General features: G+C 44.7%; 1 protein-coding gene across 1 annotated transcript in view; it reads right to left on the bottom strand.

Annotated features, from left to right (window-relative positions):
- Positions 1 to 23578, bottom strand: part of actn3b (actinin alpha 3b) — a 57029-nt gene that overhangs the window by 12341 nt on the left and 21110 nt on the right. The window contains exons 2-12 of the mRNA XM_014156256.2: positions 12264 to 12378; positions 11804 to 11923; positions 11520 to 11606; positions 10172 to 10259; positions 9839 to 9917; positions 8297 to 8378; positions 7547 to 7632; positions 6927 to 7019; positions 6431 to 6661; positions 5791 to 5938; positions 4333 to 4483 (exon numbers count right to left, since the gene is read on the bottom strand). Coding sequence (XP_014011731.1) covers positions 4333 to 4483; positions 5791 to 5938; positions 6431 to 6661; positions 6927 to 7019; positions 7547 to 7632; positions 8297 to 8378; positions 9839 to 9917; positions 10172 to 10259; positions 11520 to 11606; positions 11804 to 11923; positions 12264 to 12378 — 1280 coding nt within the window. The remainder of the gene's footprint in view (positions 1 to 4332; positions 4484 to 5790; positions 5939 to 6430; positions 6662 to 6926; positions 7020 to 7546; positions 7633 to 8296; positions 8379 to 9838; positions 9918 to 10171; positions 10260 to 11519; positions 11607 to 11803; positions 11924 to 12263; positions 12379 to 23578) is intronic.

The raw sequence follows: 23578 nt of genomic DNA, 5'->3' as shown, positions 1-23578 counted from the left end.
AGATCGTCAAAGGTTAGTGCTTCATTTAGCTGTGTTTTGGGTTTTTGTGACATATCTCCTTGCTTGGAAAATGGCTGTGTGATTATTTTTGTCTATGTACTCTCCTAACATAATCTAATGTTTTGCTTTCGCTGTAAAGCCTTTTTGAAATCGGACAATGTGGTTACATTAAGGAGAAGTGTATCTTTAAAATGGTGTAAAATAGTCGTATGTTTGAGAAATTGAAATTATGATATTTTTGCTGTTTTGTATTTCGCGCCATGCTATTTCACTGGCGGTTGAATAGTGTGGGACGGTCACGTACCACCTTGCCCAGAGAAGTTAATATTCACATGAAAAAGTCCACAGACCCACTCCAAAAGGCTTTCGGAGCCATCATCGACTCAGTGGGTTTTGTCCAACATGTCTCCGGACCTACTCACTGCCACAGTCATATCCTGGACCAAGTTTTGTCCCGTGGAATAAATGTTGTGGGCCTTAATGTTTTTCCTCATAATCCTGGACTATCGGACCACCATTTTATTACGTTTGCAATCGCAACAAATAATCTGCTCAGACCCCAACCAAGGATCATCAAAAGTCGTGCTATAAATTCTGGGACAACCCAAAGATTCCTAGATGCCCTTCCAGACTCCCTCCGCCTACCCAAGGACGTCAGAGTACAAAAATCAGTTAACCACCTAACTGAGGAACTCAATTTAACCTTGCGCAATACCCTAGATGCAGTCGCACCCCTAAAAACCAAAAACATTTGTCATAAGAAACTACCTCCCTGGTATACAGAAAATACCCGAGCTCTGAAGCAAGCTTCCAGAAAATTGGAACGGAAATGGCGCTACACCAAACTGGAAGTCTTCCGACTAGCTTGGAAAGACAGTACCGTGCAGCATCGAAGAGCCCTCACTGCTGCTCAATCATCCTATTTTTCAAACTTTATTGACGAAAATAAGAACAATCCAAAATGTATTTTTGATACTGTCGGAAAGCTAACTAAAAAGCAGCATTCCCCAAGAGAGGATGGCTTTCACTTCAGCAGTGATAAATTCATTAACTTCTTTTAGGAAAAGATCATGATCGTTAGAAAGCAAATTACGGACTCCTCTTTAAATCTGCGTATTCCTCCAAAGCTCAGTTGTCCTGAGTCTGCACAACTCTGCCAGGACCTAGGATCAAGGGAGACACTAAAGTGTTTTAGTACTATATCTCTTGACACAATGATGAAAATAATCATGGCCTCTAAACCTTCAAGCTGCATACTGGACCCTATTCCAACTAAACTACTGAAAGAGCTGCTTCCTGTGCTTGGCCCTCCTATGTTGAACATAATAAACGTCTCTTTATCCACTGGATGTGTACCAAACTCACAAAAAGTGGCAGTAATAAAGTCTCTCTTGAAAAAGCCAAACCTTGACCCAGAAAATATAAAAAACTATCGGCCTATATCTAATCTCCCATTCTCTCAAAAAAACTGGAAAAAGCTGTTGCGCAGGAACTCACTGCCTTCCTGAAGACAAACAATGTATACGAAACACTTCAGTCTGGTTTTAGACCCCATCACAGCACTGAGACTGCACTTGTGAAGGTGGTAAATTACCTTTTAATGGCGTCAGACTGAGGCTCTGCATCTGTCCTCGTGCTCCTAGACCTTAGTGCTGCTTTTGATACCATCGATCACCACATTCTTTTGGAGAGATTGGAAACCCAAATTGGTCTACACGGACAAGTTCTGGCCTGGTTTAGATCTTATCTGTCGGAAAGATATCAGTTTGTCTCTGTGGATGGTTTGTCCTCTGACAAGTCAACTGTAAATTTCCGTGTTCCTCAAGGTTCCATTTTAGGACCACTATTGTTTTCACTATATATTTTACCTCTTGGTGATGTCATTCAGAAACATAATGTTAACTTTCACTGCTATGCAGATGACACACATCTGTACATTTCGATGAAACATGGTGAAGCCCCAAAATTGCCCTCGCTGGAAGCCTGTGTTTCAGACATAAGGAAGTGGATGGCTGCAAATGTTTTACTTTTAAACTCGGAAAAAACAGAGATGTTAGTTCTAGGTCCCAAGAAACAAAGAGATCTTCTGTTGAATCTGACAATTAACCTTGATGGTTGTACAGTTGTCTCAAATAAAACTGTGAAGGACCTCTGCGTTACTCTGGACCCTGATCTCTCTTTTGACGAACATATCAAGACTGTTTCAAGGACAGCTTTTTTCCATCTACGTAACATTGCAAAAATCTGAAACTTTCTGTCCAAAAATGATGCAGAAAAAAATAATCCATGCTTTTGTGTCACTTCTAGGTTAGACTACTGAATGCTCTACTTTCTGGCTACCCGGATAAAGCACTAAATAAATAGTGCTAAGACGGCTGCTAGAATCTTGACTAGAACCCCAAAAATGTATCATATTACTCCAGTGCTATCCTCTCTACACTGGCTTCCTGTTAAGGCAAGGGCTGATTTCAAGGTTTTACTGCTAACCTACAAAGCATTACATGGGCTTGCTCCTACCTATCTTTCCGATTTGGTCCTGCTGTACATACCTACACATACACTACGGTCACAAGACGCAGGCCTCCTAACTGTCCCTAGAATTTCTAAGCAAACAGCTGGAGGCAGGGCTTTCTCCTATAGAACTCCATTTTTATGGAATGGTCTGCCTACCCATGTGAGAGACGCAGACTCAGTCTCAACCTTTAAGTCTTTATTGAAGACTCATCTCTTCAGTAGGTCCTATGATTGAGTGTAGTCTGGCCCAGGAGTGTGAAGGTGAACGGAAAGGCACTGGAGCAACGAACCGCCCTTGCTGTCTCTGCCTGGCTGGTTCCCCTCTCTCCACTGGGATTCTCTGCCTCTAACCCTATTACAGGGGCTGAGTCACTGGCTTACTGGTGCTTTTCCATGCCGTCCCTAGGAAGGGTCCGTCACTTGAGTGGGTTGAGTCACTGACGTGATCTTCCTGTCTGGGTTGGCGCCCCCCCTTGGGTTGTGCCGTGGCGGAGATCTTTGTGGGCTATACTCGGCCTTGTCTCAGGATGGTAAGTTGGTGGTTGAAGATATCCCTCTAGTGGTGTGGGGGCTGTGCTTTGGCAAAGTGGGTGGGGTTATATCCTGCCTGTTTGGCCCTGTCCGGGGGTATCGTCGGATGGGTCACAGTGTCTCCCGACCCCTCCTGTCTCAGCCTCCAGTATTTATGCTGCAGTAGTTTATGTGTCGGGGGGCTAGGGTCAGTCTGTTATATCTGGAGTATTTCTCCTGTCTTATCCAGTGTCCTGTGTGAATTTAAGTATGCTCTCTCTAATTCTCTCTCTTTCTTTCTTTCTTTCTTTCTTTCTTTCTTTCTTTCTTTCTTTCTTTCTTTCTTTCTTTCTTTCTTTCTTTCTTTCTCTCTCTCACTCAGAGGACCTGAGCCCTAGGACCATGCCTCAGGACTACCTGGCCTGATGACACCTTGCTGTCCCCAGTCCACCTGGCCATGCTGCTCCTCCAGTTTCAACTGTTCTGCCTGCGGCTATGGAACCCTGACCTGTTCACCGGACGTGCTACCTGTCCCAGACCTGCTGTTTTCAACTCTCTAGAGACAGCAGGAACGGTAGAGATACTCTGAATGATCGGCTATGAAAAGCCAACTGACATTTACTCCTGAGGTGCTGGCCTGTTGCACCCTCGACAACCACTGTGGTTATTATTATTTGACCCTGCTGGTCATCTACATTTGAACATCTTGGCCATGTTCTGTTATAATCTCCACCCGGCACAGCCAGAAGAGGACTGGCCACCCCTCATAGCCTGGTTCCGCTCTAGGTTTCTTCCCAGGTTCTGGCCTTTCTAGGGAGTTACTCCTTGCCACCGTGCTTCTACACCTACATTGCTTGCTGTTTGGGGTTTTAGGCTGGGTTTCTGTACAGCACTTTGAGATAGCAGCTGATGTAAGAAGGGCTTTATAAATACATTTGATTTGATCACGTCATGGAAGTCCAGCTCACTGGGAGAGGAACACTCTGATCACTATCACATCATGGTAGTTCATCTCACTGGGAGAGGAACACTCTGATCACTATCACATCATGGTAGTTCATCTCACTGGGAGAGGAACACTCTGATCACTATCACATCATGGTAGTTCATCTCACTGGGAGAGGAACACTCTGATCACTATCACATCATGGTAGTTCATCTCACTGGGAGAGGAACACTCTGATCACTGTCACGTCTTCTATTACACACTTCTATCCCTTTTTCTTTAACTTTACTACGCTTATCACTTCTTCCTCCTCCGTTCTTCTACACCTCCCTCTCATCATCCCTCCCTCCTCCCCTCCTTACTTGAGCTCCTGTGCGATGGCAGCGATCTGCTCCACTCTGTCCTGGTGGGCGGCCAGGTCAGACTCAAAGGCCTCGTGTTTCCTCATCAGAGCCCTGATCTCCATCAGAGAGGCCGACTCATAGTCCTTCATGGACAGCAGCTCCTCCTTACCTGGACACACACACAGTTTATACTCCATCAGAGAGGCCGACTCATAGTCCTTCATGGACAGCAGCTCCTCCTTACCTGGACACACACACAGTTTATACTCCATCAGAGAGGCCGACTCATAGTCCTTCATGGACAGCAGCTCCTCCTTACCTGGACACACACACAGTTTATACTCCATCAGAGAGGCCGACTCATAGTCCTTCATGGACAGCAGCTCCTCCTTACCTGGACACACACACACAGTTTATACTCCATCAGAGAGGCCGACTCATAGTCCTTCATGGACAGCAGCTCCTCCTTACCTGGACACACACACAGTTTATACTCCATCAGAGAGGCCGACTCATAGTCCTTCATGGACAGCAGCTCCTCCTTACCTGGACACACACACAGTTTATACTCCATCACAGAGGCAGACTCATAGTCCTTCATGGACAGCAGCTCCTCCTTACCTGGACACACACACAGTTTATACTCCATCAGAGAGGCCGACTCGTAGTCCTTCATGGACAGCAGCTCCTCCTTACCTGGACACACACACAGTTTATACTCCATCAGAGAGGCCGACTCGTAGTCCTTCATGGACAGCAGCTCCTCCTTACCTGGACACACACACAGTTTATACTCCATCAGAGAGGCCGACTCATAGTCCTTCATGGACAGCAGCTCCTCCTTACCTGGACACACACACAGTTTATACTCCATCAGAGAGGCCGACTCGTAGTCCTTCATGGACAGCAGCTCCTCCTTACCTGGACACACACACACAGTTTATACTCCATCAGAGAGGCAGACTCGTAGTCCTTCATGGACAGCAGCTCCTCCTTACCTGGACACACACACAGTTTATACTCCATCAGAGAGGCCGACTCATAGTCCTTCATGGACAGCAGCTCCTCCTTACCTGGACACACACACAGTTTATACTCCATCAGAGAGGCAGACTCATAGTCCTTCATGGACAGCAGCTCCTCCTTACCTGGACACACACACACAGTTTATACTCCATCAGAGAGGCAGACTCATAGTCCTTCATGGACAGCAGCTCCTCCTTACCTGGACACACACACAGTTTATACTCCATCAGAGAGGCCGACTCATAGTCCTTCATGGACAGCAGCTCCTCCTTACCTGGACACACACACAGTTTATACTCCATCACAGAGGCCGACGCAGTTGTTCTCCCCTTCTCTCTTTCTCTCTCTATTTCCCCTTCTATCTCTCTCCTTCTCTCTTTCTCTCCATCTCTCTACCTCTCCTCTCCCCGTCCCCTCTCCATCTCTCTCTCTCCCTCTCTCTGTTATTACCTGAGGTCCAGGACTGGTGCAGGGAACACTTCTGTTTGAACTTCTCAGCCAGGTGGTCCAGTCTCTCCAGACGTCTGATCTCAGTAAGAAGCCATTCCTCATATCCCTTCTCCACCTGCTCCAGACCCTTCCAGGCATTGGCTATGTCCTGGGGGAGGAGAGTGGAGGAGAGGAGAGGTAGAACATGGGTGGTTAGTTGGCTGATAAGGTGTCATAACTAATGTCCACTTTGTATTGATATTGTATTTATATTCAAGTTTAAGTTTTTACCGATATCCACATGTGAGTCAAACACATACAAATAAATACATACATAATAAAACATTTAAGTTCAAATCAATGCAATTCATGACAATATGTAAATTTACAGGACTTGTTTTGTTGATTGATTTGCATAGGTAGGGCATGGTCAAATCTTTATCTCTCTTAGTCCTGGCCTGTGGAATGAAGAGCAGTTCTACCATAAGTGGTTGACTATACCTGGTGTTGTGAGGTTGGTGGAACAGTCAGATATCTGGGAGGTTATTCTCAAAACTCCACCACCACTGTAGATTAGCTGTGGTTTCCTGAATAACCTGGGCTGAATATGACGATGCCAGGGCTACAGTGCCACGTGGACGTGATGTGTGACGTCACCTACCGAGACCATCTTCCCCTCGGAGGGCATGAAGGCGGGCCTGTTGCTCAGCCTCAGCTTGGTCTGCAGGGTGTTGAAGTTGATCTCCAGCTGACACTTCTCCTGGACGCGGGGCGGCTTGTGGATGCGGCGGTAGTCCCTGAAGTCCTCCAGCTTCTGCTGCATGGCTCTCATGTGATGCTCCGCCGTGCGGTTCTCCAGCCACGGGATGGTTTTGCGGATCCACTCCAGCAGCTAGGGAGAGGTCAGAGGTCAAGTGGTTAAAGGTCAGAGGTGTGGTTAAAGAAGAGTTGGTTTGTTGAGTTTTTACTTAAGATCACCTAGTTCAGACAGGTTGTACAGCTCATATATAACACTTTTAACACAACAGATATTTTGGATGAGTTTTTCTGCAGTGTGAACTAGGCCTTTGAGAGGTTACATCTCATACTGTTTATCATAAGAAGGTGCATAGCGATGCTTCTTTGGATGGGCTTTGGAATGTAACATTAACACTCACCTCACTGGCCAGCTTCTCATACTCCTCCATGAGTTTCTCATTCTCCTGGTTCACAGCCAGCACTTTACAGATCCTGTTAGCTGCCGTCTCAGCCTGAGACAGAGACAGAGAGACAGAGAGACAGAGACAAAAAGAGAGAGAGAGAGAGAGAGACAAAGAGACAGAGAGAGAGACAAAGAGAGAGACAAAGAGAGACAAAGTGACAAAGAGAGACAAAGAGATAGAGAAAGAGACAAAGAGAGAAAGAGAGAGAGAGAGGGACAAAGAGACAGAGACAAAGAGAGACAAAGAGAGAGACAAAGAGAGAGACAAAGAGAGAGACAAAGAGAGACAAAGAGAGAGACAAAGAGAGAGACAAAGAGAGAGACAAAGAGAGAGAGAGACAAAGATAGAGAGAGACAAAGAGAGACAAAGAGAGACAAAGAGACAAAGATAGAGAGAGAGACAAAGAGAGAGAGAGAGAGAGAGAGAGAGAGAGAGCGAGAGAGTAATGGGGGTGAGAGACCGAGACAAGTTTAGACAGAGTCAGTAGTGGATCTTAGATCTTGCTGAATAAAATGCAGGTGCTGTTACTTGTTTCTCCCATGGGACCAGCAGAGACAGTGGAAGGTGTGAGTTACCTGCTCAGCGCCAGCGAAGGCATGGTAGAAGCAGGACACGTAGGTCATGATGGCCTTCTCATCAGGCTTGGGGGTGTTCACAATGTCTGAGGGGTGACAGACAGGGAGAAGAGCTCAGAGACATGAAATTAACTGAGACAATACAACTCCAGCGAAATCACTGGGGAGCAGAGGAGGCTGGTGAAGGGAGGACAGCTCATAATAATGGCTGGAATAGACTTAATGGAATGGTATCAAATCAAATCACATTTTATTTGTCACATGCGCTGAATACAACAGGTGTAGACCTTACCGTGAAATGCTTACTTACAAGCCCTTAACCAACAATGCAGTTCAAGAAATAGAGTTAAGAAAAGATTTACTAAATAAAATTAAAGTAAAAAATAACAATAAAAAGTAACACGAAATAACAATAAAGAGGCTATATACAGGGGGTCGGTACCAAGTCAATGTGCGGGGGTACAGGTTAGTCGAGGTAATGTGTACATGTAGGTAGGGGTAAAGTGACTATGCATAGATAATAAACAGAGAGTAGCAGCAGTGTAAAAACGGGGATGTCAATGTAAATACTCCAGGTGACATGGAAACCAGGTGTTTGATGTGTTTGAGACCATTCCATTAAATCCGTTCCAGCCATTACTGTGAGCCCGTCCTCCCCAGTTAAAGTGCCACCAGCCACCACTGCTGCAGAGAGTCGGCAGAGACGAATGCTAGGGTTGAACATTTCCTTGACATAAAAAATGTACTCACCTTCAGCGTCGAGCATCTTGGGGATGTCCAGGTACTTCTCAGCCACCTCGAAGGCAGTGTTGAGGTTACCGATGGGGTCATCCTGTTAGGAACACACACACAGACACATAGAGAGAAAGATATAGGCCAGGGGTTGTTGGTTTAATACCCACTGGGGCCACCCATACAAAACATATGCACATGCAAGAAAGCGCCCGCTAAATGGCATATATATATATATATATATATATGACTTATAGATAATAAGAGTTCTACAGAAAACAAGATAAAGGGTAATAGAGGTATAGAGAAATGATAGAAAATAGTAAGAGGCTATGACTGGTGTTGACCCTAGTGGACTCTAAGAGGGGAAGGGACTGGTGTTGACCCTAGTGGACTCTAAGAGGGGAAGAGACTGGTGTTGACCCTAGTGGACTGACTGGTGTTGACCCTAGTGGACTCTAAGAGGGGAAGAGACTGGTGTTGACCCTAGTGGACTCTAAGAGGGGAAGAGACTGGTGTTGACCCTAGTGGACTGATGTGTACTCTAAGAGGGGAAGGGACTGGTGTTGACCCTAGTGGACTCTAAGAGGGGAAGGGACTGGTGTTGACCCTAGTGGACTCTAAGAGGGGAAGGGACTGGTGTTGACCCTAGTGGACTCTAAGAGGGGAAGGGACTGGTGTTGACCCTAGTGGACTTTGCCCTAGTGGACTCTAAGAGGGGAAGGGACTGGTGTTGACCCTAGTGGACTCTAAGAGGGGAAGGGACTGGTGTTGACCCTAGTGGACTCTAAGAGGGGAAGGGACTGGTGTTGACCCTAGTGGACTCTAAGAGGGGAAGAGACTGGTGTTGACCTAGTGGACTGATTGACCCTAGTGGACTCTAAGAGGGGAAGAGACTGGTGTTGACCCTAGTGGACTCTAAGAGGGGAAGGGACTGGTGTTGACCCTAGTGGACTCTAAGAGGGGAAGGGACTGGTGTTGACCCTAGTGGACTCTAAGAGGGGAAGGGACTGGTGTTGACCCTAGTGGACTGACTGGTGTTGACCCTAGTGGACTCTAAGAGGGGAAGGGACTGGTGTTGACCCTAGTGGACTGACTGGTGTTGACCCTAGTGGACTCTAAGAGGGGAAGAGACTGGTGTTAACCCTAGTGGACTCTAAGAGGGGAAGGGACTGGTGTTGACCCTAGTGGACTCTAAGAGGGGAAGGGACTGGTGTTGACCCTAGTGGACTCTAAGAGGGGAAGGGACTGGTGTTGACCCTAGTGGACTCTAAGAGGGGAAGGGACTGGTGTTGACCCTAGTGGACTCTAAGAGGGGAAGAGACTGGTGTTGACCCTAGTGGACTCTAAGAGGGGAAGAGACTGGTGTTGACCCTAGTGGACTCTAAGAGGGGAAGAGACTGGTGTTAACCGTAGTGGACTCTAAGAGGGGAAGATGACTGGTGTTGACCCTAGTGGACTCTAAGAGGGGAAGGGACTGGTGTTGACCCTAGTGGACTCTAAGAGGGGAAGAGACTGGTGTTAACCCTAGTGGACTCTAAGAGGGGAAGGGGGGGGCACCTTTTTCAGTTTGGAGTAGTCAATGAGGTCAGGTCTGTGTCTGTGGATCAGGGCACACAGTGCCAGGCCATCCTTCCAACTGAATCAGTCACCCAATGGAGGACAGGAGAGGAGGTGAGGAGGACCCAAAGGGAGGGAGGGAAAAAGGAGGGATGATGAGGAAAATATAGATGGAAAGAGAGATGAGAGGAGATCAAAGAGCAAGAGGAGAAGACAGAATACAAGAGAGGAGAGGAAAAGCATTAGGACAAGGAAAATGTTGGAGGTAAGTTTAAAGCAAGTGAAAGATCAAAGTAAGACAGAGATGACCACAGGGTGGCGCCCAGTGCTCACCTGATGTGGAAGTTCTGAACGTTAACGTTCCTGTAGGGGGCAGTCTTCCTCTGGCACCACAGAAGAAGACCCTCCTTAGCAGAGGTCTCTGCATGGGGGGAGAAAGAGGAGAGATGGGGGGAGAGGGGGGAAGGCAGGGGAGGCAGGGGGAGAGAGTGTTATCCTAAAGGAGGAGGCTAAATATGCTCCGGTAACCCTGTGCTGTGAAGGTGTCGAGCTTAGTGACCTGTGTGCGTTTGTATGCATTTGTGTGCGTGTGCGCGTGTGTGTGTGTGTGTGGAGCATATGCAAAGTGTGTATGTAACTGAGGCTTGAGTAATATTTGAGTAATATGAATGTGTTAACAGTCTGTATTAGACTGAGCGTAGGCTATACAGTAGCAAAGTGGTTCTGCTATAAGAGTCATAGTATTTTGAGTGTGCCACATGTAGAATGTGTCTACACCGTGAGCCTATGACACCTTTATGAATGTGTGTGGAATTCATGTGTTATTTTGATATGTTTGATATGTTAGTGGCAGGCATATGTATAATGTTGTATAGTGCATGCACTCAAAAACAAAATGCTGTGTTAAAAACAACCCAGCTCTGGGTAAAGAGTGGACAGAACACACGTTGGGTTATTTTGGACCCGGCCAGTTGGGTTACTGTGCAACGATCCACCGGGTCAGATAAAAAAAACTGGAGGTGTGGCTTAGTAGGGGCGTGTCCTTCAGATAGTTATTTTTGACCACCCTTTAGAGTAAATGTCATTCCGGTTCATCTGTTCTGTCTCTGTACTGCCAACATATGTTGAAAGCCATAATCTGAAAACCATGTCCCTACTAAACCACACCTCCAGTCTTCTGATTTGACCCGGTGGATCATAGTTCAATAACCCAGCATTAACAACCCAACTTGAAGAAAGCAACAACTGACTGGGTCAAAATAACCGAACGTGTGTTCTGTCCAATATTTACCCAAATTGGGTTGCTTTTAACCCAGCATTTTTAAAGTGTGTATAGTCACAATGTTAATGTATAGCGTATGAATAGACAGTGCTACTGTGCGTCTGATAGCTCTGTAAGTCTATGTAGACTTAGTGTACGTACAGTTCAACTGTGTTTATGTTCAGTGTGTGCATTGGTTTGGAGTTAGTGTTTATGAGTTTATGACGGGTGGAACTGAGGAGAAATGTTTGGTAACAAAGTTGCAAAAAACTATTTTTTAAGATGAATTGAAGGACCATGTTTCAGATCCAAGAGTAACCTTTTCCAAGTCCACGCCTGCATATACACGCACGCCGACCCATCCACACACACACACACACACACACACACACACACACACACACACACACACACACTGACCTTCCACGGAGATGTCCTGGATGGCGAAGCGCAGGATGATGGTCCAGATCATTCCCAGGGTCATCTTCGTGTTACCGTCGACGATCTCTGCAATTCAATCACAGAGCCCCATCAGAAACCATGGCAACATGGAGCACAGGCCAAAACTCAGTCTATGCTGGCCTACTGATCAGTTGTCTCTCAGATATAATACCTCACTCTATGCTTTAACAAGTATATAAACTCCTTTGGTAAATGGGACTCTAGAACTACAAATAAAGGATAAATAAAAAATTAAGTGTCACCCTCAGCTCCGATGGACACCAGCTTGACTCCCTTGCTGCAGATGAAGTCCAGGGCTTTGTTCACGTTGGCGATCTTGTGGAAACGCATCTTGCCTTTGTCAGGTTTGGGCAGTCTCTCACCTGTATACAATAAAAAATCACTTTAAACTTCTCTCTGCAACACAAAACGATTGGTGAAGTATTACTCAATTAAGAGAGGTCTGTGCCATTCTCCATTCATTTCAGCTCAGATGCTGCTGTATTTGACCCGATACCATCTTAAAGTGACTCAACGGTGGCTTAGCAGTGACTTACAGTGACTTTAAGTGGCTTAAGAGTGACTTAAGAGTGACTCCACTCCACTGTGACTTAAATGACTTGCCAGAGACTTAATAGTGACTTAAATGACTTAACAGTGACATAATGTGACTTTTTAGAGTGACTTTGCAGTGACTTAAAGTGACTTAAGAGTCAGACCCACCTGAGATGACCTCCAGCAGCAGCATGAGCTTGAGGCCATTCCTGAAGTCATCCTCTATGTTCTCGATCTGTGTCCCTGCCTTCCTCAAGTGGGAGTTACACCAAGCTGTGAAAGTCTGGGAGGGAGGGAGGTAGAGGGAAAGGTAGAGAGAGAGGGGGAGAGGGGAAGATAGGGGGAGAAAGAGATAAAAAGAGAAAGAGAGGGAGACAAAAAAGGGATTCATTAATATTCTCTCTCAAACAAACAGACAGAGACTGTGCTTCACTGACAATGCCCGATCGCACCAACAAACCCCAACTTGAACCCCGTCCCACACTGATAAAGAACCTCTTAATAAACATAAACAAACATAAACAAACAAACAAATGCTCTAATCTAAAGTGAAGCCTTAAGCACTCCCTTCAAAAGTGCAGACTGGTCAGTGTTTTCTTTCCCCGGCCGCTCTGACAGGTCAGAATGACTGGCAACACCCGAAGTGACCCATCACATCTATAACCTTGTTACAGCATTACTGTGCTGCTCTGTGTCTGTGCCTGTATCTGTTGTAATAAATAAATTGGGAGGGGTGGCTATTTATGTAAGATCTTCTCTTATGGCATCATGCTCTCTTAGCATCTCTGTCCCCAAAATGTGTGAGCTGTTGGTTATAAAAGTGGCCATAAGCCAAATTATGCATATATTTATTGCTGCGGTCTACCTCCCCGCAAGTCGCTTCGGCGGAGGCTGTTGGTATTATTTCTGATTATTTAAAACCCTTTCTGCTATCTGAACTGGCTGTGTTAGGAGATCTAAATCTTGATTGGCTTATGCCTCAGATCAGTTTAACAATATCTGTCTTGAGTTCAACTAGGCTCAGCTGATAATGAATCCCACTCGGATGAATGTAAAAAAACGTAGCAAACTCCTCATAGATTGACCTTATCTTAACTAACCGTCCCCATAAGTATTTGGCTAGTGGTGTTTTTGTAAATTATATCAGGGACCACTGTCCTATTGCTTGAATTAGAGATACCAAATAGAAAAACTCTGACCCCTCGTATAATTGTGAAGAGAAATGTAAAAAAAAACATTGCCCCATGCATTCCTTCATGATTTATATTGTTCAGAGCTTTTTTATACTAGCTGCACACCAGACCCTGTTTTGGCACTTCAATTTTTATCAGCCATTTTTACCTCTCTGGCCGATAAACATGCCCCTTTCAAGCAACTCAGAGTCAAAAACTGAACTAATCCATGGTATTCTCCTGTACTCTCAGACCTCTACTTGATAAGAAATCAAGCCTGGGCCAAGGCTAGAAAAACTGTCTCGTTAGCTGATTGGCAGCTATTTAAGCAATTGAGAAATAGGCGCACCGCATCGGTTAAACAGGCCAAATCAAACTACTTCCTTAGCCCTATGGCAGACTCTGTTAGTGATCCCTCTAAATTCTGGAAACCCGTTAATTCACCAAGGCGGGGTAATTCCTCTACTTCCCTGCCTAAGCAAGTCATTTTAGACTCCTGCATCATTACTGAAAAAATTACGATTTGTGAGGCTTTTACTCAGCATTTTATCTCAGCAGGTTTCCTATTTGAAAGAAATGGTGCTCAAACTGGTCTTGGCCATTCAGTTGACTGTTCATCCCACATATAGCCTCCCGTTGCCTCGATGAATGATCAGTCAACCTCACGTGACTTGGGAAATGTTATTCAGAGTTTTTAACTCACAGAAACTAAAGTTCTTGCCGCATTATTAGCTATTGACACCAAGAAGTCATTAGGGGCTGACAATTTGGACCCGTCTTTGCTTAATTATGCAGAGCCCCTCACTGCTGCCTCTCTAACACACATTTCTATTTTAACTTCAGTATCAGGAAATATTCCAGAAGTGTGGAAAGCAGCTTTTGTGCTACCACTCCATAAGGGCGGGGATAGTAGTGATCTTGACAATTACCAAACAATTTTCAGACTCCCCTGTCTTGCGAAAATCCTAGAATCATTGGTCAACAAACAGCTACATTATTTTTTATCTGTAAATGGTATTCTTAATGTTAATCAATCCAGATTCAGACCTAAACATACCACTACAGCTGCCATGCTTGTTGTAAATGGTATTGCAAAATGCCTTAGATGATAGAAAGGATTGTGCTGCCATGTTTGTAGACTTGTCAAAAGCTTCTGATACTGTAGACCATGTTATTCTGCTGAATAAGCTGTCCTCCATAGGGTTGGGTACTGATGCTTTCAGATGGTTTCATATTTATATTAATGACACAATTCATGCAGTTAAGGTAGATGGGTCAAATCTGAGTTCCTTGAGTTACGTAAAGGGGTACCCCAAGGTTCCATACTCGGCCCACTACTGTTTACAATCTATATAAATAACATTGGTAATGCTGTAAAAAAAGAAAGATATATTCATTTCTATGCAGATGATACAGTGTTGTATTCCATTACTCCATCCGTTGGCCAAGCCTTTTCACATTTGATTTTCAACCACTGCAGAGGTTGCTGTTGGATCTGAAGTTAGCACTAAATGCAAACAAAACAAAATGCATGTTTTTTTCTAGGTCCCATAACTCAGATGTAAATACATTTGTAATGACTAGTTTGAACAGTACATAAATTGAGCGGGTTCCTTCCTACAAATATGTTGGTATCTGGCTTGATGAAAACCGGTCATTTAAAAAATCTGTCACTGAGCTGGTGAAGAAGTTGAAGTTCAATGTCGGTTTATTTTACAGAAACACAACTTGTCTGACTTTTGATAACAGGAAGGATATTGTCCAGGCCACTTTTATGTATATTTTAGATTCTGGGGATATTATTTACATTTAAGTCATTTAGCAGACGCTCTTATCCAGAGCAACTTACAGTAGTGAATGCATACATTTCATACATATTATTATTATTTTTTATTCCGTACTGGTCCCCCGTGGGAATCAAACCCACAACTCTGGCATTGCAAACACCATGCTCTACCAACTGAGCCACATGGGACCGAACAGCAGCATCTACATGTACACTTAAACCGTTAGATGCTGTTTTCCATTGAGCCCTTAGGTTTATTACTGGTGATGGTTCTAGAACTCACTATTGTGTTGGGTAAAAAAAAGTGGGTTTGGCCTCATTGTATTTAAGGAGAGAGACGCATTTTCTTGTGTTTATCTACAAAGCACTCATGCAAGAAACGTCTTATGTTTCAATCATCATTAATTCAATATATATTTACAAATAACCAAACCCGGTCTCAGGCTCGGATATCACTGGAGGCCCCTTCCGTCTCCACATAGTTGGGTAAAGCTGATTTGAGTTTTTTTGTGTCCTTTATGTGGAACAACTTCCAGAGATCTCTGAAATGAGATGTTCTGGTCCCCCCTTGGTCAGTTCGGAGTAATGATCAGAGATCTCTATGTTGATAAATGTGTCTGTTTTTCTTAATATGTTTTGTAAGTTTGTATATCGTATGTGTTGGATGTATTTATATAGGGCTCACCCTCGTCTCAGTATGACTTTCCTGTCAAAATAATACATCTTATAATAATAATATACACAGTGACACTGATGCCACTAATATACTGGGCTAGAACACCCATCCTGACCTCAGATAGTCATTCTGCCTTGACAGCTTTGATAGATTAAATCATTGACGGATTGATCTGAACGTCAGTCCGCGGTAAGGGGGCGGAAAGAAAGAAAACCAGCAGCATCGGAACCACCAACTACAGAGGAGTGTGTGGGAGAGAGAGAGAGAGAGAGAAAAAAAGATTCCATTAATCAGTAATGAAGCACGATGTGGGGTTTGAGACAGAACACAAAGGCAGGGTTCTCCATTAATGCAGTGTGTGTGTGTGTGTGTGTGTGTGTGTGTGTGTGTGTGTGTGTGTGTGTGTGTGTGTGTGTGTGTGTGTGGGTGGGTGGTCACTGGGCAGAGCTGAGAGCCATTTAGCATGACAGAAAGGGAGAGAAGAGAGAGATAGCGAGACAGGGAGAGCGAGAGAGAGACAATGCTTGCCAGGGGGCGAAGGCAGAACAGACAAGCAGCCAGATGGAGGCCCTGGTCTGCATCCCAAATGTTATCCTATTCCCTTCATAGTGCACTACTTTTGACAAGAGCCCTACGGTCCTGTCCCAGCAGGTGTCCCCCCCAGTCTCTACAGACCAAAACTGACACTACCCTCCTCACATCTACGCATTACCAAATTTAGACAGGCTCCACATACAGACCACTCAGCCTGCTAGTCTATCTAGACCACCAGACCAGAGTCTGCTGGAGAACAGGGGAGGAGAAGGAGGTAGGGAGGGAGGGGTAAAGGGAAGAAAGGGGAGGGGAGGTAAAAGGGAAGAGGAGGGGTTGAAGGAGGGGGGGAAAGTGGGGAAGAGAGGAGAGGGAGGCTAAACCGGCTAGCTAAGGGACACCAGTAGCGACAGCTGAGAAGGCAGGATTCCTAAGGTTATCAGAGTCAAAGAGAGAGAGAAGGAGAGAGAGAGTAAATTACGAGATAATGAGTGATGTCAAAACAAACTTTCTTCATACTGGACCCCCGTGGGTATCAAACCCACAACCCTGGCGATGCAAGCATGATCTACCCAGTGAGCCACACAGGACATTCAGATGCATGTTTTTAAAGGATTCACAGAAATGGTGTTAGAACAAAATAACACATTGCCTTTAAACAGGAGACATTGGGATATCCTGCCTCTCAAATATAAGAAATCGTTAGAAAGATGCCCGACTTAAAATCAAGTGAAGGCCTATTAAGAACAATTGAGTACAAAACGCTATTAATTGGACTGAAGAGGTTATACAGCAGAGTCCATGGTTACACCAATATCCATTCTAACCCATTATCTCAACTCTTAACATTGACTGGAGATGCCTGTAGTCAACTAGAGTGCTATGACTATGAAGTCACCCCTCTTATCCTCTATTTCCCCCTTCTTCCCTGTCTGTTCTGTTGTGTGTCGTCCCCCCCTTTACTCAGTATCCCCCCTATTCCTCTCCCCCTTCTCCTCTCTGTCCCACTGTCTCCCCCTCTCCTCTGTCCCACTGTCTCCCCCTCTCCTCTGTCCCACCTCCTCCCTCCCTCTCTTCTGACTCCTCTCTTCTCCCTGTCCCCCCCACCCCCTTTCCCCTCATCTCCACCTGTTGAACTTCCCCTGAACGCACACACGCACACACAGTCATCCTGCTAAATGCCTGTCATTACTAAAGGAGGGGGGGCAGTGGAGTGGGGGTGCCTTATGACCCTCAGCACAGCTGGGAAGACAAACATACACACCTCTCCTCCCATCCCAGACGTAGCCCCTGACACCACCTGTCCGTCAAGAATGTAATGCAACCACTCTAAGAGCCAATTTATGTTTGATCCCAAAATGTGGTCGGAGGCTCCACTCCGTACCGGATCACTGTGGGCCTCCCAAATGTTGTAGTAAAAACAGTCTGTGGGAACGAGTGCAGTAGGTCTAATACATTATCACAGCACATGGCTATATGCCTGGCCTGCCAATACTGTTCTTCTCAGACCATACTATATTTGAAAACTTGAGCTAAAACTTGAGCTATGATACTTACTTGACTGATGGTACTTGCATCAGATGGTCATGGTGCTTTCAAGACAACTGGGAACTCGGGGGTGACGGGAGACGGGGGGACGAGGTCAAATCCTAACATATCAGTGATCTTCAGGTCGGTAAGTCAGAGCTCTAGGAAGAATTCCGACTTGGAATTCCGAGTTAGTCCAAACCAATCTAACCCTGATTATAGCTGTCAGTCCAAACCAATCTAACCCTGATTAAAGCTGTCAGTCCAAACCAAACGAACCCTGATTATAGCTGTCAGTCCAAACCAATCTAACCCTGATTATAGCTGTCAGTCCAAACCAATCTAACCCTGATTATAGCTGTCAGTCCAAACCAATCTAACCCTGATTAAAGCTGTCAGTCCAAACCAAACGAACCCTGATTATAGCTGTCAGTCCAAACCAATCTAACCCTGATTATAGCTGTCAGTCCAAACCAATCTAACCCTGATTATAGCTGTCAGTCCAAACCAATCTAACCCTGATTATAGCTGTCAGTCCAAACCAATCTAACCCTGATTATAGCTGTCAGTCCAAACCAAACGAACCCTGATTATAGCTGTCAGTCCAAACCAAACGAACCCTGATTATAGCTGTCAGTCCAAACCAAACGAACCCTGATTATAGCTGTCAGTCCAAACCAAACGAACCCTGATTATAGCTGTCAGTCCAAACCAATCTAACCCTGATTATAGCTGTCAGTCCAAACCAATCTAACCCTGATTATAGCTGTCAGTCCAAACCAATCGAACCCTGATTATAGCTGTCACGTCCAAACCAAACGAACCCTGATTATAGCTGTCAGTCCAAACCAAACGAACCCTGATTATAGCTGTCAGTCCAAACCAAACTAACCCTGATTATAGCTGTCAGTCCAAACCAATCGAACCCTGATTATAGCTGTCAGTCCAAACCAATCGAACCCTGATTATCGCTGTCAGTCCAAACCAATCTAACCCTGATTATCGCTGTCGGTGCAAACCAATCTAACCCTGATTATAGCTGTCAGTCCAAACCAAACGAACCCTGATTATAGCTGTCAGTCCAAACCAAACGAACCCTGATTATAGCTGTAAGTCCAAACCAAACGAACCCTGATTATAGCTGTCAGTCCAAACCAAACAAACCCTGATTATAGCTGTCAGTCCAAACCAATCTAACCCTGATTATAGCTGTCAGTCCAAACCAAACGAACCCTGATTATCGCTGTCAGTCCAAACCAATCTAACCCTGATTATCGCTGTCAGTGCAAACCAATCTAGCCCTGATTATAGCTGTCAGTCCAAACCAAACGAACCCTGATTATAGCTGTCCGTCCAAACCAAACGAACCCTGATTATAGCTGTCAGTCCAAACCAAACGAACCCTGATTATAGCGGTCAGTCCAAACCAAACAAACCCTGATTATAGCTGTCGGTCCAAACCAAACGAACCCTGATTATAGCTGTGAGTCCAAACCAATCTAACCCTGATTATAGCTGTCAGTCCAAACCAAACAAACCCTGATTATAGCTGTCAGTCCAAACCAAACGAACCCTGATTATAGCTGTCAGTCCAAACCAAATAAACCCTGATTATAGCTGTCAGTCCAAACCAATCTAACCCTGATTATAGCTGTCAGTCCAAACCAAACGAACCCTGATTATAGCTGTCAGTCCAAACCAATCTAACCCTGATTATCGCTGTCAGTGCAAACCAATCTAACCCTGATTATAGCTGTCAGTCCAAACCAAACGAACCCTGATTATAGCTGTCAGTCCAAACCAATCCAACCCTGATTATAGCTGTCAGTCCAAACCAAACGAACCCTGATTATAGCTGTCAGTCCAAACCAATCTAACCCTGATTATAGCTGTAAATCCAAACCAAACGAACCCTGATTATAGCTGTCAGTCCAAACCAAACGAACCCTGATTATAGCTGTCAGTCCAAACCAATCCAACCCTGATTATAGCTATCGGTCCAAACCAAACGAACCCTGATTATAGCTGTCAGTCCAAACCAAACGAACCCTGATTATAGCTGTCAGTCCAAACCAAACAAACCCTGATTATAGCTGTCAGACCAAACCAATCTAACCCTGATTATAGCTGTCAGTCCAAACCAAACGAACCCTGATTATCGCTGTCAGTCCAAACCAATCTAACCCTGATTTTACGCTGTCAGTGCAAACCAATCTAACCCTGATTATAGCTGTCGGTCCAAACCAAACGAACCCTTGATTATAGCTGTCGGTCCAAACCAATCCAACCCTGATTATAGCTGTCAGTCCAAACCAATCTAACCCTGATTATAGCTGTCAGTCCAAACCAAACGAACCCTGATTATAGCTGTCAGTCCAAAACAAACGAACCCTGATTATAGCTGTCAGTCCAAACCAAACAAACCCTGATTATAGCTGTCAGTCCAAACCAAACGAACCCTGATTATAGCTGTCAGTCCAAACCAAACGAACCCTGATTATAGCTGTCAGTCCAAACCAAACGAACCCTGATTATAGCTGTCAGTCCAAACCAATCTAACCCTGATTATAGCTGTCAGTCCAAACCAATCTAACCCTGATTATAGCTGTCAGTCCAAACCAAACGAACCCTGATTATAGCTGTCAGTCCAAACCAAACGAACCCTGATTATAGCTGTCAGTCCAAACCAAACGAACCCTGATTATAGCTGTCAGTCCAAACCAAACGAACCCTGATTATAGCTGTCAGTCCAAACCAATCTAACCCTGATTATAGCTGTCAGTCCAAACCAATCTAACCCTGATTATAGCTGTCAGTCCAAACCAAACGAACCCTGATTATCGCTGTCAGTCCAAACCAATCTAACCCTGATTATCGCTGTCAGTGCAAACCAATCTAACCCTGATTATAGCTGTCAGTCCAAACCAAACAAACCCTGATTATAGCTGTCCGTCCAAACCAAACGAACCCTGATTATAGCTGTAAGTCCAAACCAAACGAACCCTGATTATCGCTGTCAGTCCAAACCAATCTAACCCTGATTATCGCTGTCAGTGCAAACCAATATAACCCTGATTATAGCTGTCAGTCCAAACCAAACGAACCTTGATTATAGCTGTCAGTCCAAACCAATCCAACCCTGATTATAGCTGTCAGTCCAAACCAATCTAACCCTGATTATAGCTGTAAATCCAAACCAAACGAACCCTGATTATAGCTGTCAGTCCAAACCAAACGAACCCAGATTATAGCTGTAAATCCAAACCAAACGAACCCTGATTATAGCTGTCAGTCCAAACCAAACAAACCCTGATTATAGCTGTCAGTCCAAACCAATCTAACCCTGATTATAGCTGTCAGTCCAAACCAAACGAACCCTGATTATCGCTGTCAGTCCAAACCAATCTAACCCTGATTATCGCTGTCAGTGCAAACCAATCTAGCCCTGATTATAGCTGTCAGTCCAAACCAAACGAACCTTGATTATAGCTGTCAGTCCAAACCAAACGAACCCTGATTATAGCTATCAGTCCAAACCAAACGAACCCTGATTATAGCGGTCAGTCCAAACCAAACAAACCCTGATTATAGCTGTCAGTCCAAACCAAACGAACCCTGATTATAGCTGTGAGTCCAAACCAATCTAACCCTGATTATAGCTGTCAGTCCAAACCAAACAAACCCTGATTATAGCTGTAAATCCAAACCAAACGAACCCTGATTATAGCTGTCAGTCCAAACCAAATAAACCCTGATTATAGCTGTCAGTCCAAACCAATCTAACCCTGATTATAGCTGTCAGTCCAAACCAAACGAACCCTGATTATCGCTGTCAGTCCAAACCAATCTAACCCTGATTATCGCTGTCAGTGCAAACCAATCTAACCCTGATTATAGCTGTCAGTCCAAACCAAACGAACCCTGATTATAGCTGTCAGTCCAAACCAATCCAACCCTGATTATAGCTGTCAGTCCAAACCAAACGAACCCTGATTATAGCTGTCAGTCCAAACCAATCTAACCCTGATTATAGCTGTAAATCCAAACCAAACGAACCCTGATTATAGCTGTCAGTCCAAACCAAACGAACCCTGATTATAGCTGTCAGTCCAAACCAATCCAACCCTGATTATAGCTATCAGTCCAAACCAAACGAACCCTGATTATAGCTGTCAGTCCAAACCAAACGAACCCTGATTATAGCTGTCAGTCCAAACCAAACAAACCCTGATTATAGCTGTCAGACCAAACCAATCTAACCCTGATTATAGCTGTCAGTCCAAACCAAACGAACCCTGATTATCGCTGTCAGTCCAAACCAATCTAACCCTGATTTCCGCTGTCAGTGCAAACCAATCTAACCCTGATTATAGCTGTCAGTCCAAACCAAACGAACCTTGATTATAGCTGTCAGTCCAAACCAATCCAACCCTGATTATAGCTGTCAGTCCAAACCAATCTAACCCTGATTATAGCTGTAAATCCAAACCAAACGAACCCTGATTATAGCTGTCAGTCCAAAACAAACGAACCCTGATTATAGCTGTCAGTCCAAACCAAACAAACCCTGATTATAGCTGTCAGTCCAAACCAAACGAACCCTGATTATAGCTGTCAGTCCAAACCAAACGAACCCTGATTATAGCTGTCAGTCCAAACCAATATAACCCTGATTATAGCTGTCAGTCCAAATCAATCTAACCCTGATTATAGCTGTCAGTCCAAACCAAACGAACCCTGATTATCGCTGTCAGTTCAAACCAATCTAACCCTGATTATCGCTGTCAGTGCAAACCAATCTAACCCTGATTATAGCTGTCAGTCCAAACCAAACGAACCTTGATTATAGCTGTCAGTCCAAACCAATCCAACCCTGATTATAGCTGTCAGTCCAAACCAATCTAACCCTGATTATAGCTGTAAATCCAAACCAAACGAACCCTGATTATAGCTGTCAGTCCAAAACAAACGAACCCTGATTATAGCTGTCAGTCCAAACCAAACAAACCCTGATTATAGCTATCAGTCCAAACCAAACGAACCCTGATTATAGCTGTCAGTCCAAACCAAACGAACCCTGATTATAGCTGTCAGTCCAAACCAAACGAACCCTGATTATAGCTGTCAGTCCAAACCAATCTAACCCTGATTATAGCTGTCAGTCCAAATCAATCTAACCCTGATTATAGCTGTCAGTCCAAACCAAACGAACCCTGATTATCGCTGTCAGTCCAAACCAATCTAACCCTGATTATCGCTGTCAGTGCAAACCAATCTAACCCTGATTATAGCTGTCAGTCCAAACCAAACGAACCTTGATTATAGCTGTCAGTCCAAACCAATCTAACCCTGATTATAGCTGTCAGTCCAAACCAATCTAACCCTGATTATAGCTGTAAATCCAAACCCAACGAACCCTGATTATAGCTGTCAGTCCAAACCAAATGAACCCTGATTATAGCTGTCAGTCCAAACCAAACAAACCCTGATTATAGCTATCAGTCCAAACCAAACGAACCCTGATTATAGCTGTCAGTCCAAACCAATCTAACCCTGATTATAGCGGTCAGTCCAAACCAAACAAACCCTGATTATAGCTGTCAGTCAAAACCAAACAAACCCTGATTATCGCTGTCAGTCCAAACCAATCTAACCCTGATTATCGCTGTCAGTGCAAACCAATCTAACCCTGATTATAGCTGTCAGTCCAAACCAAACGAATCTTGATTATAGCTGTCAGTCCAAACCAATCCAACCCTGATTATAGCTGTCAGTCCAAACCAATCAAACC

This window comes from Salmo salar, chromosome ssa18 (genome assembly GCF_905237065.1).
Source record: "Salmo salar chromosome ssa18, Ssal_v3.1, whole genome shotgun sequence".
Classification (NCBI taxonomy): Eukaryota; Metazoa; Chordata; class Actinopteri; order Salmoniformes; family Salmonidae; genus Salmo; species Salmo salar.
Note: the sequence above shows the minus strand (reverse complement) of the source record. Positions and strands in the feature narration are given on the sequence as shown.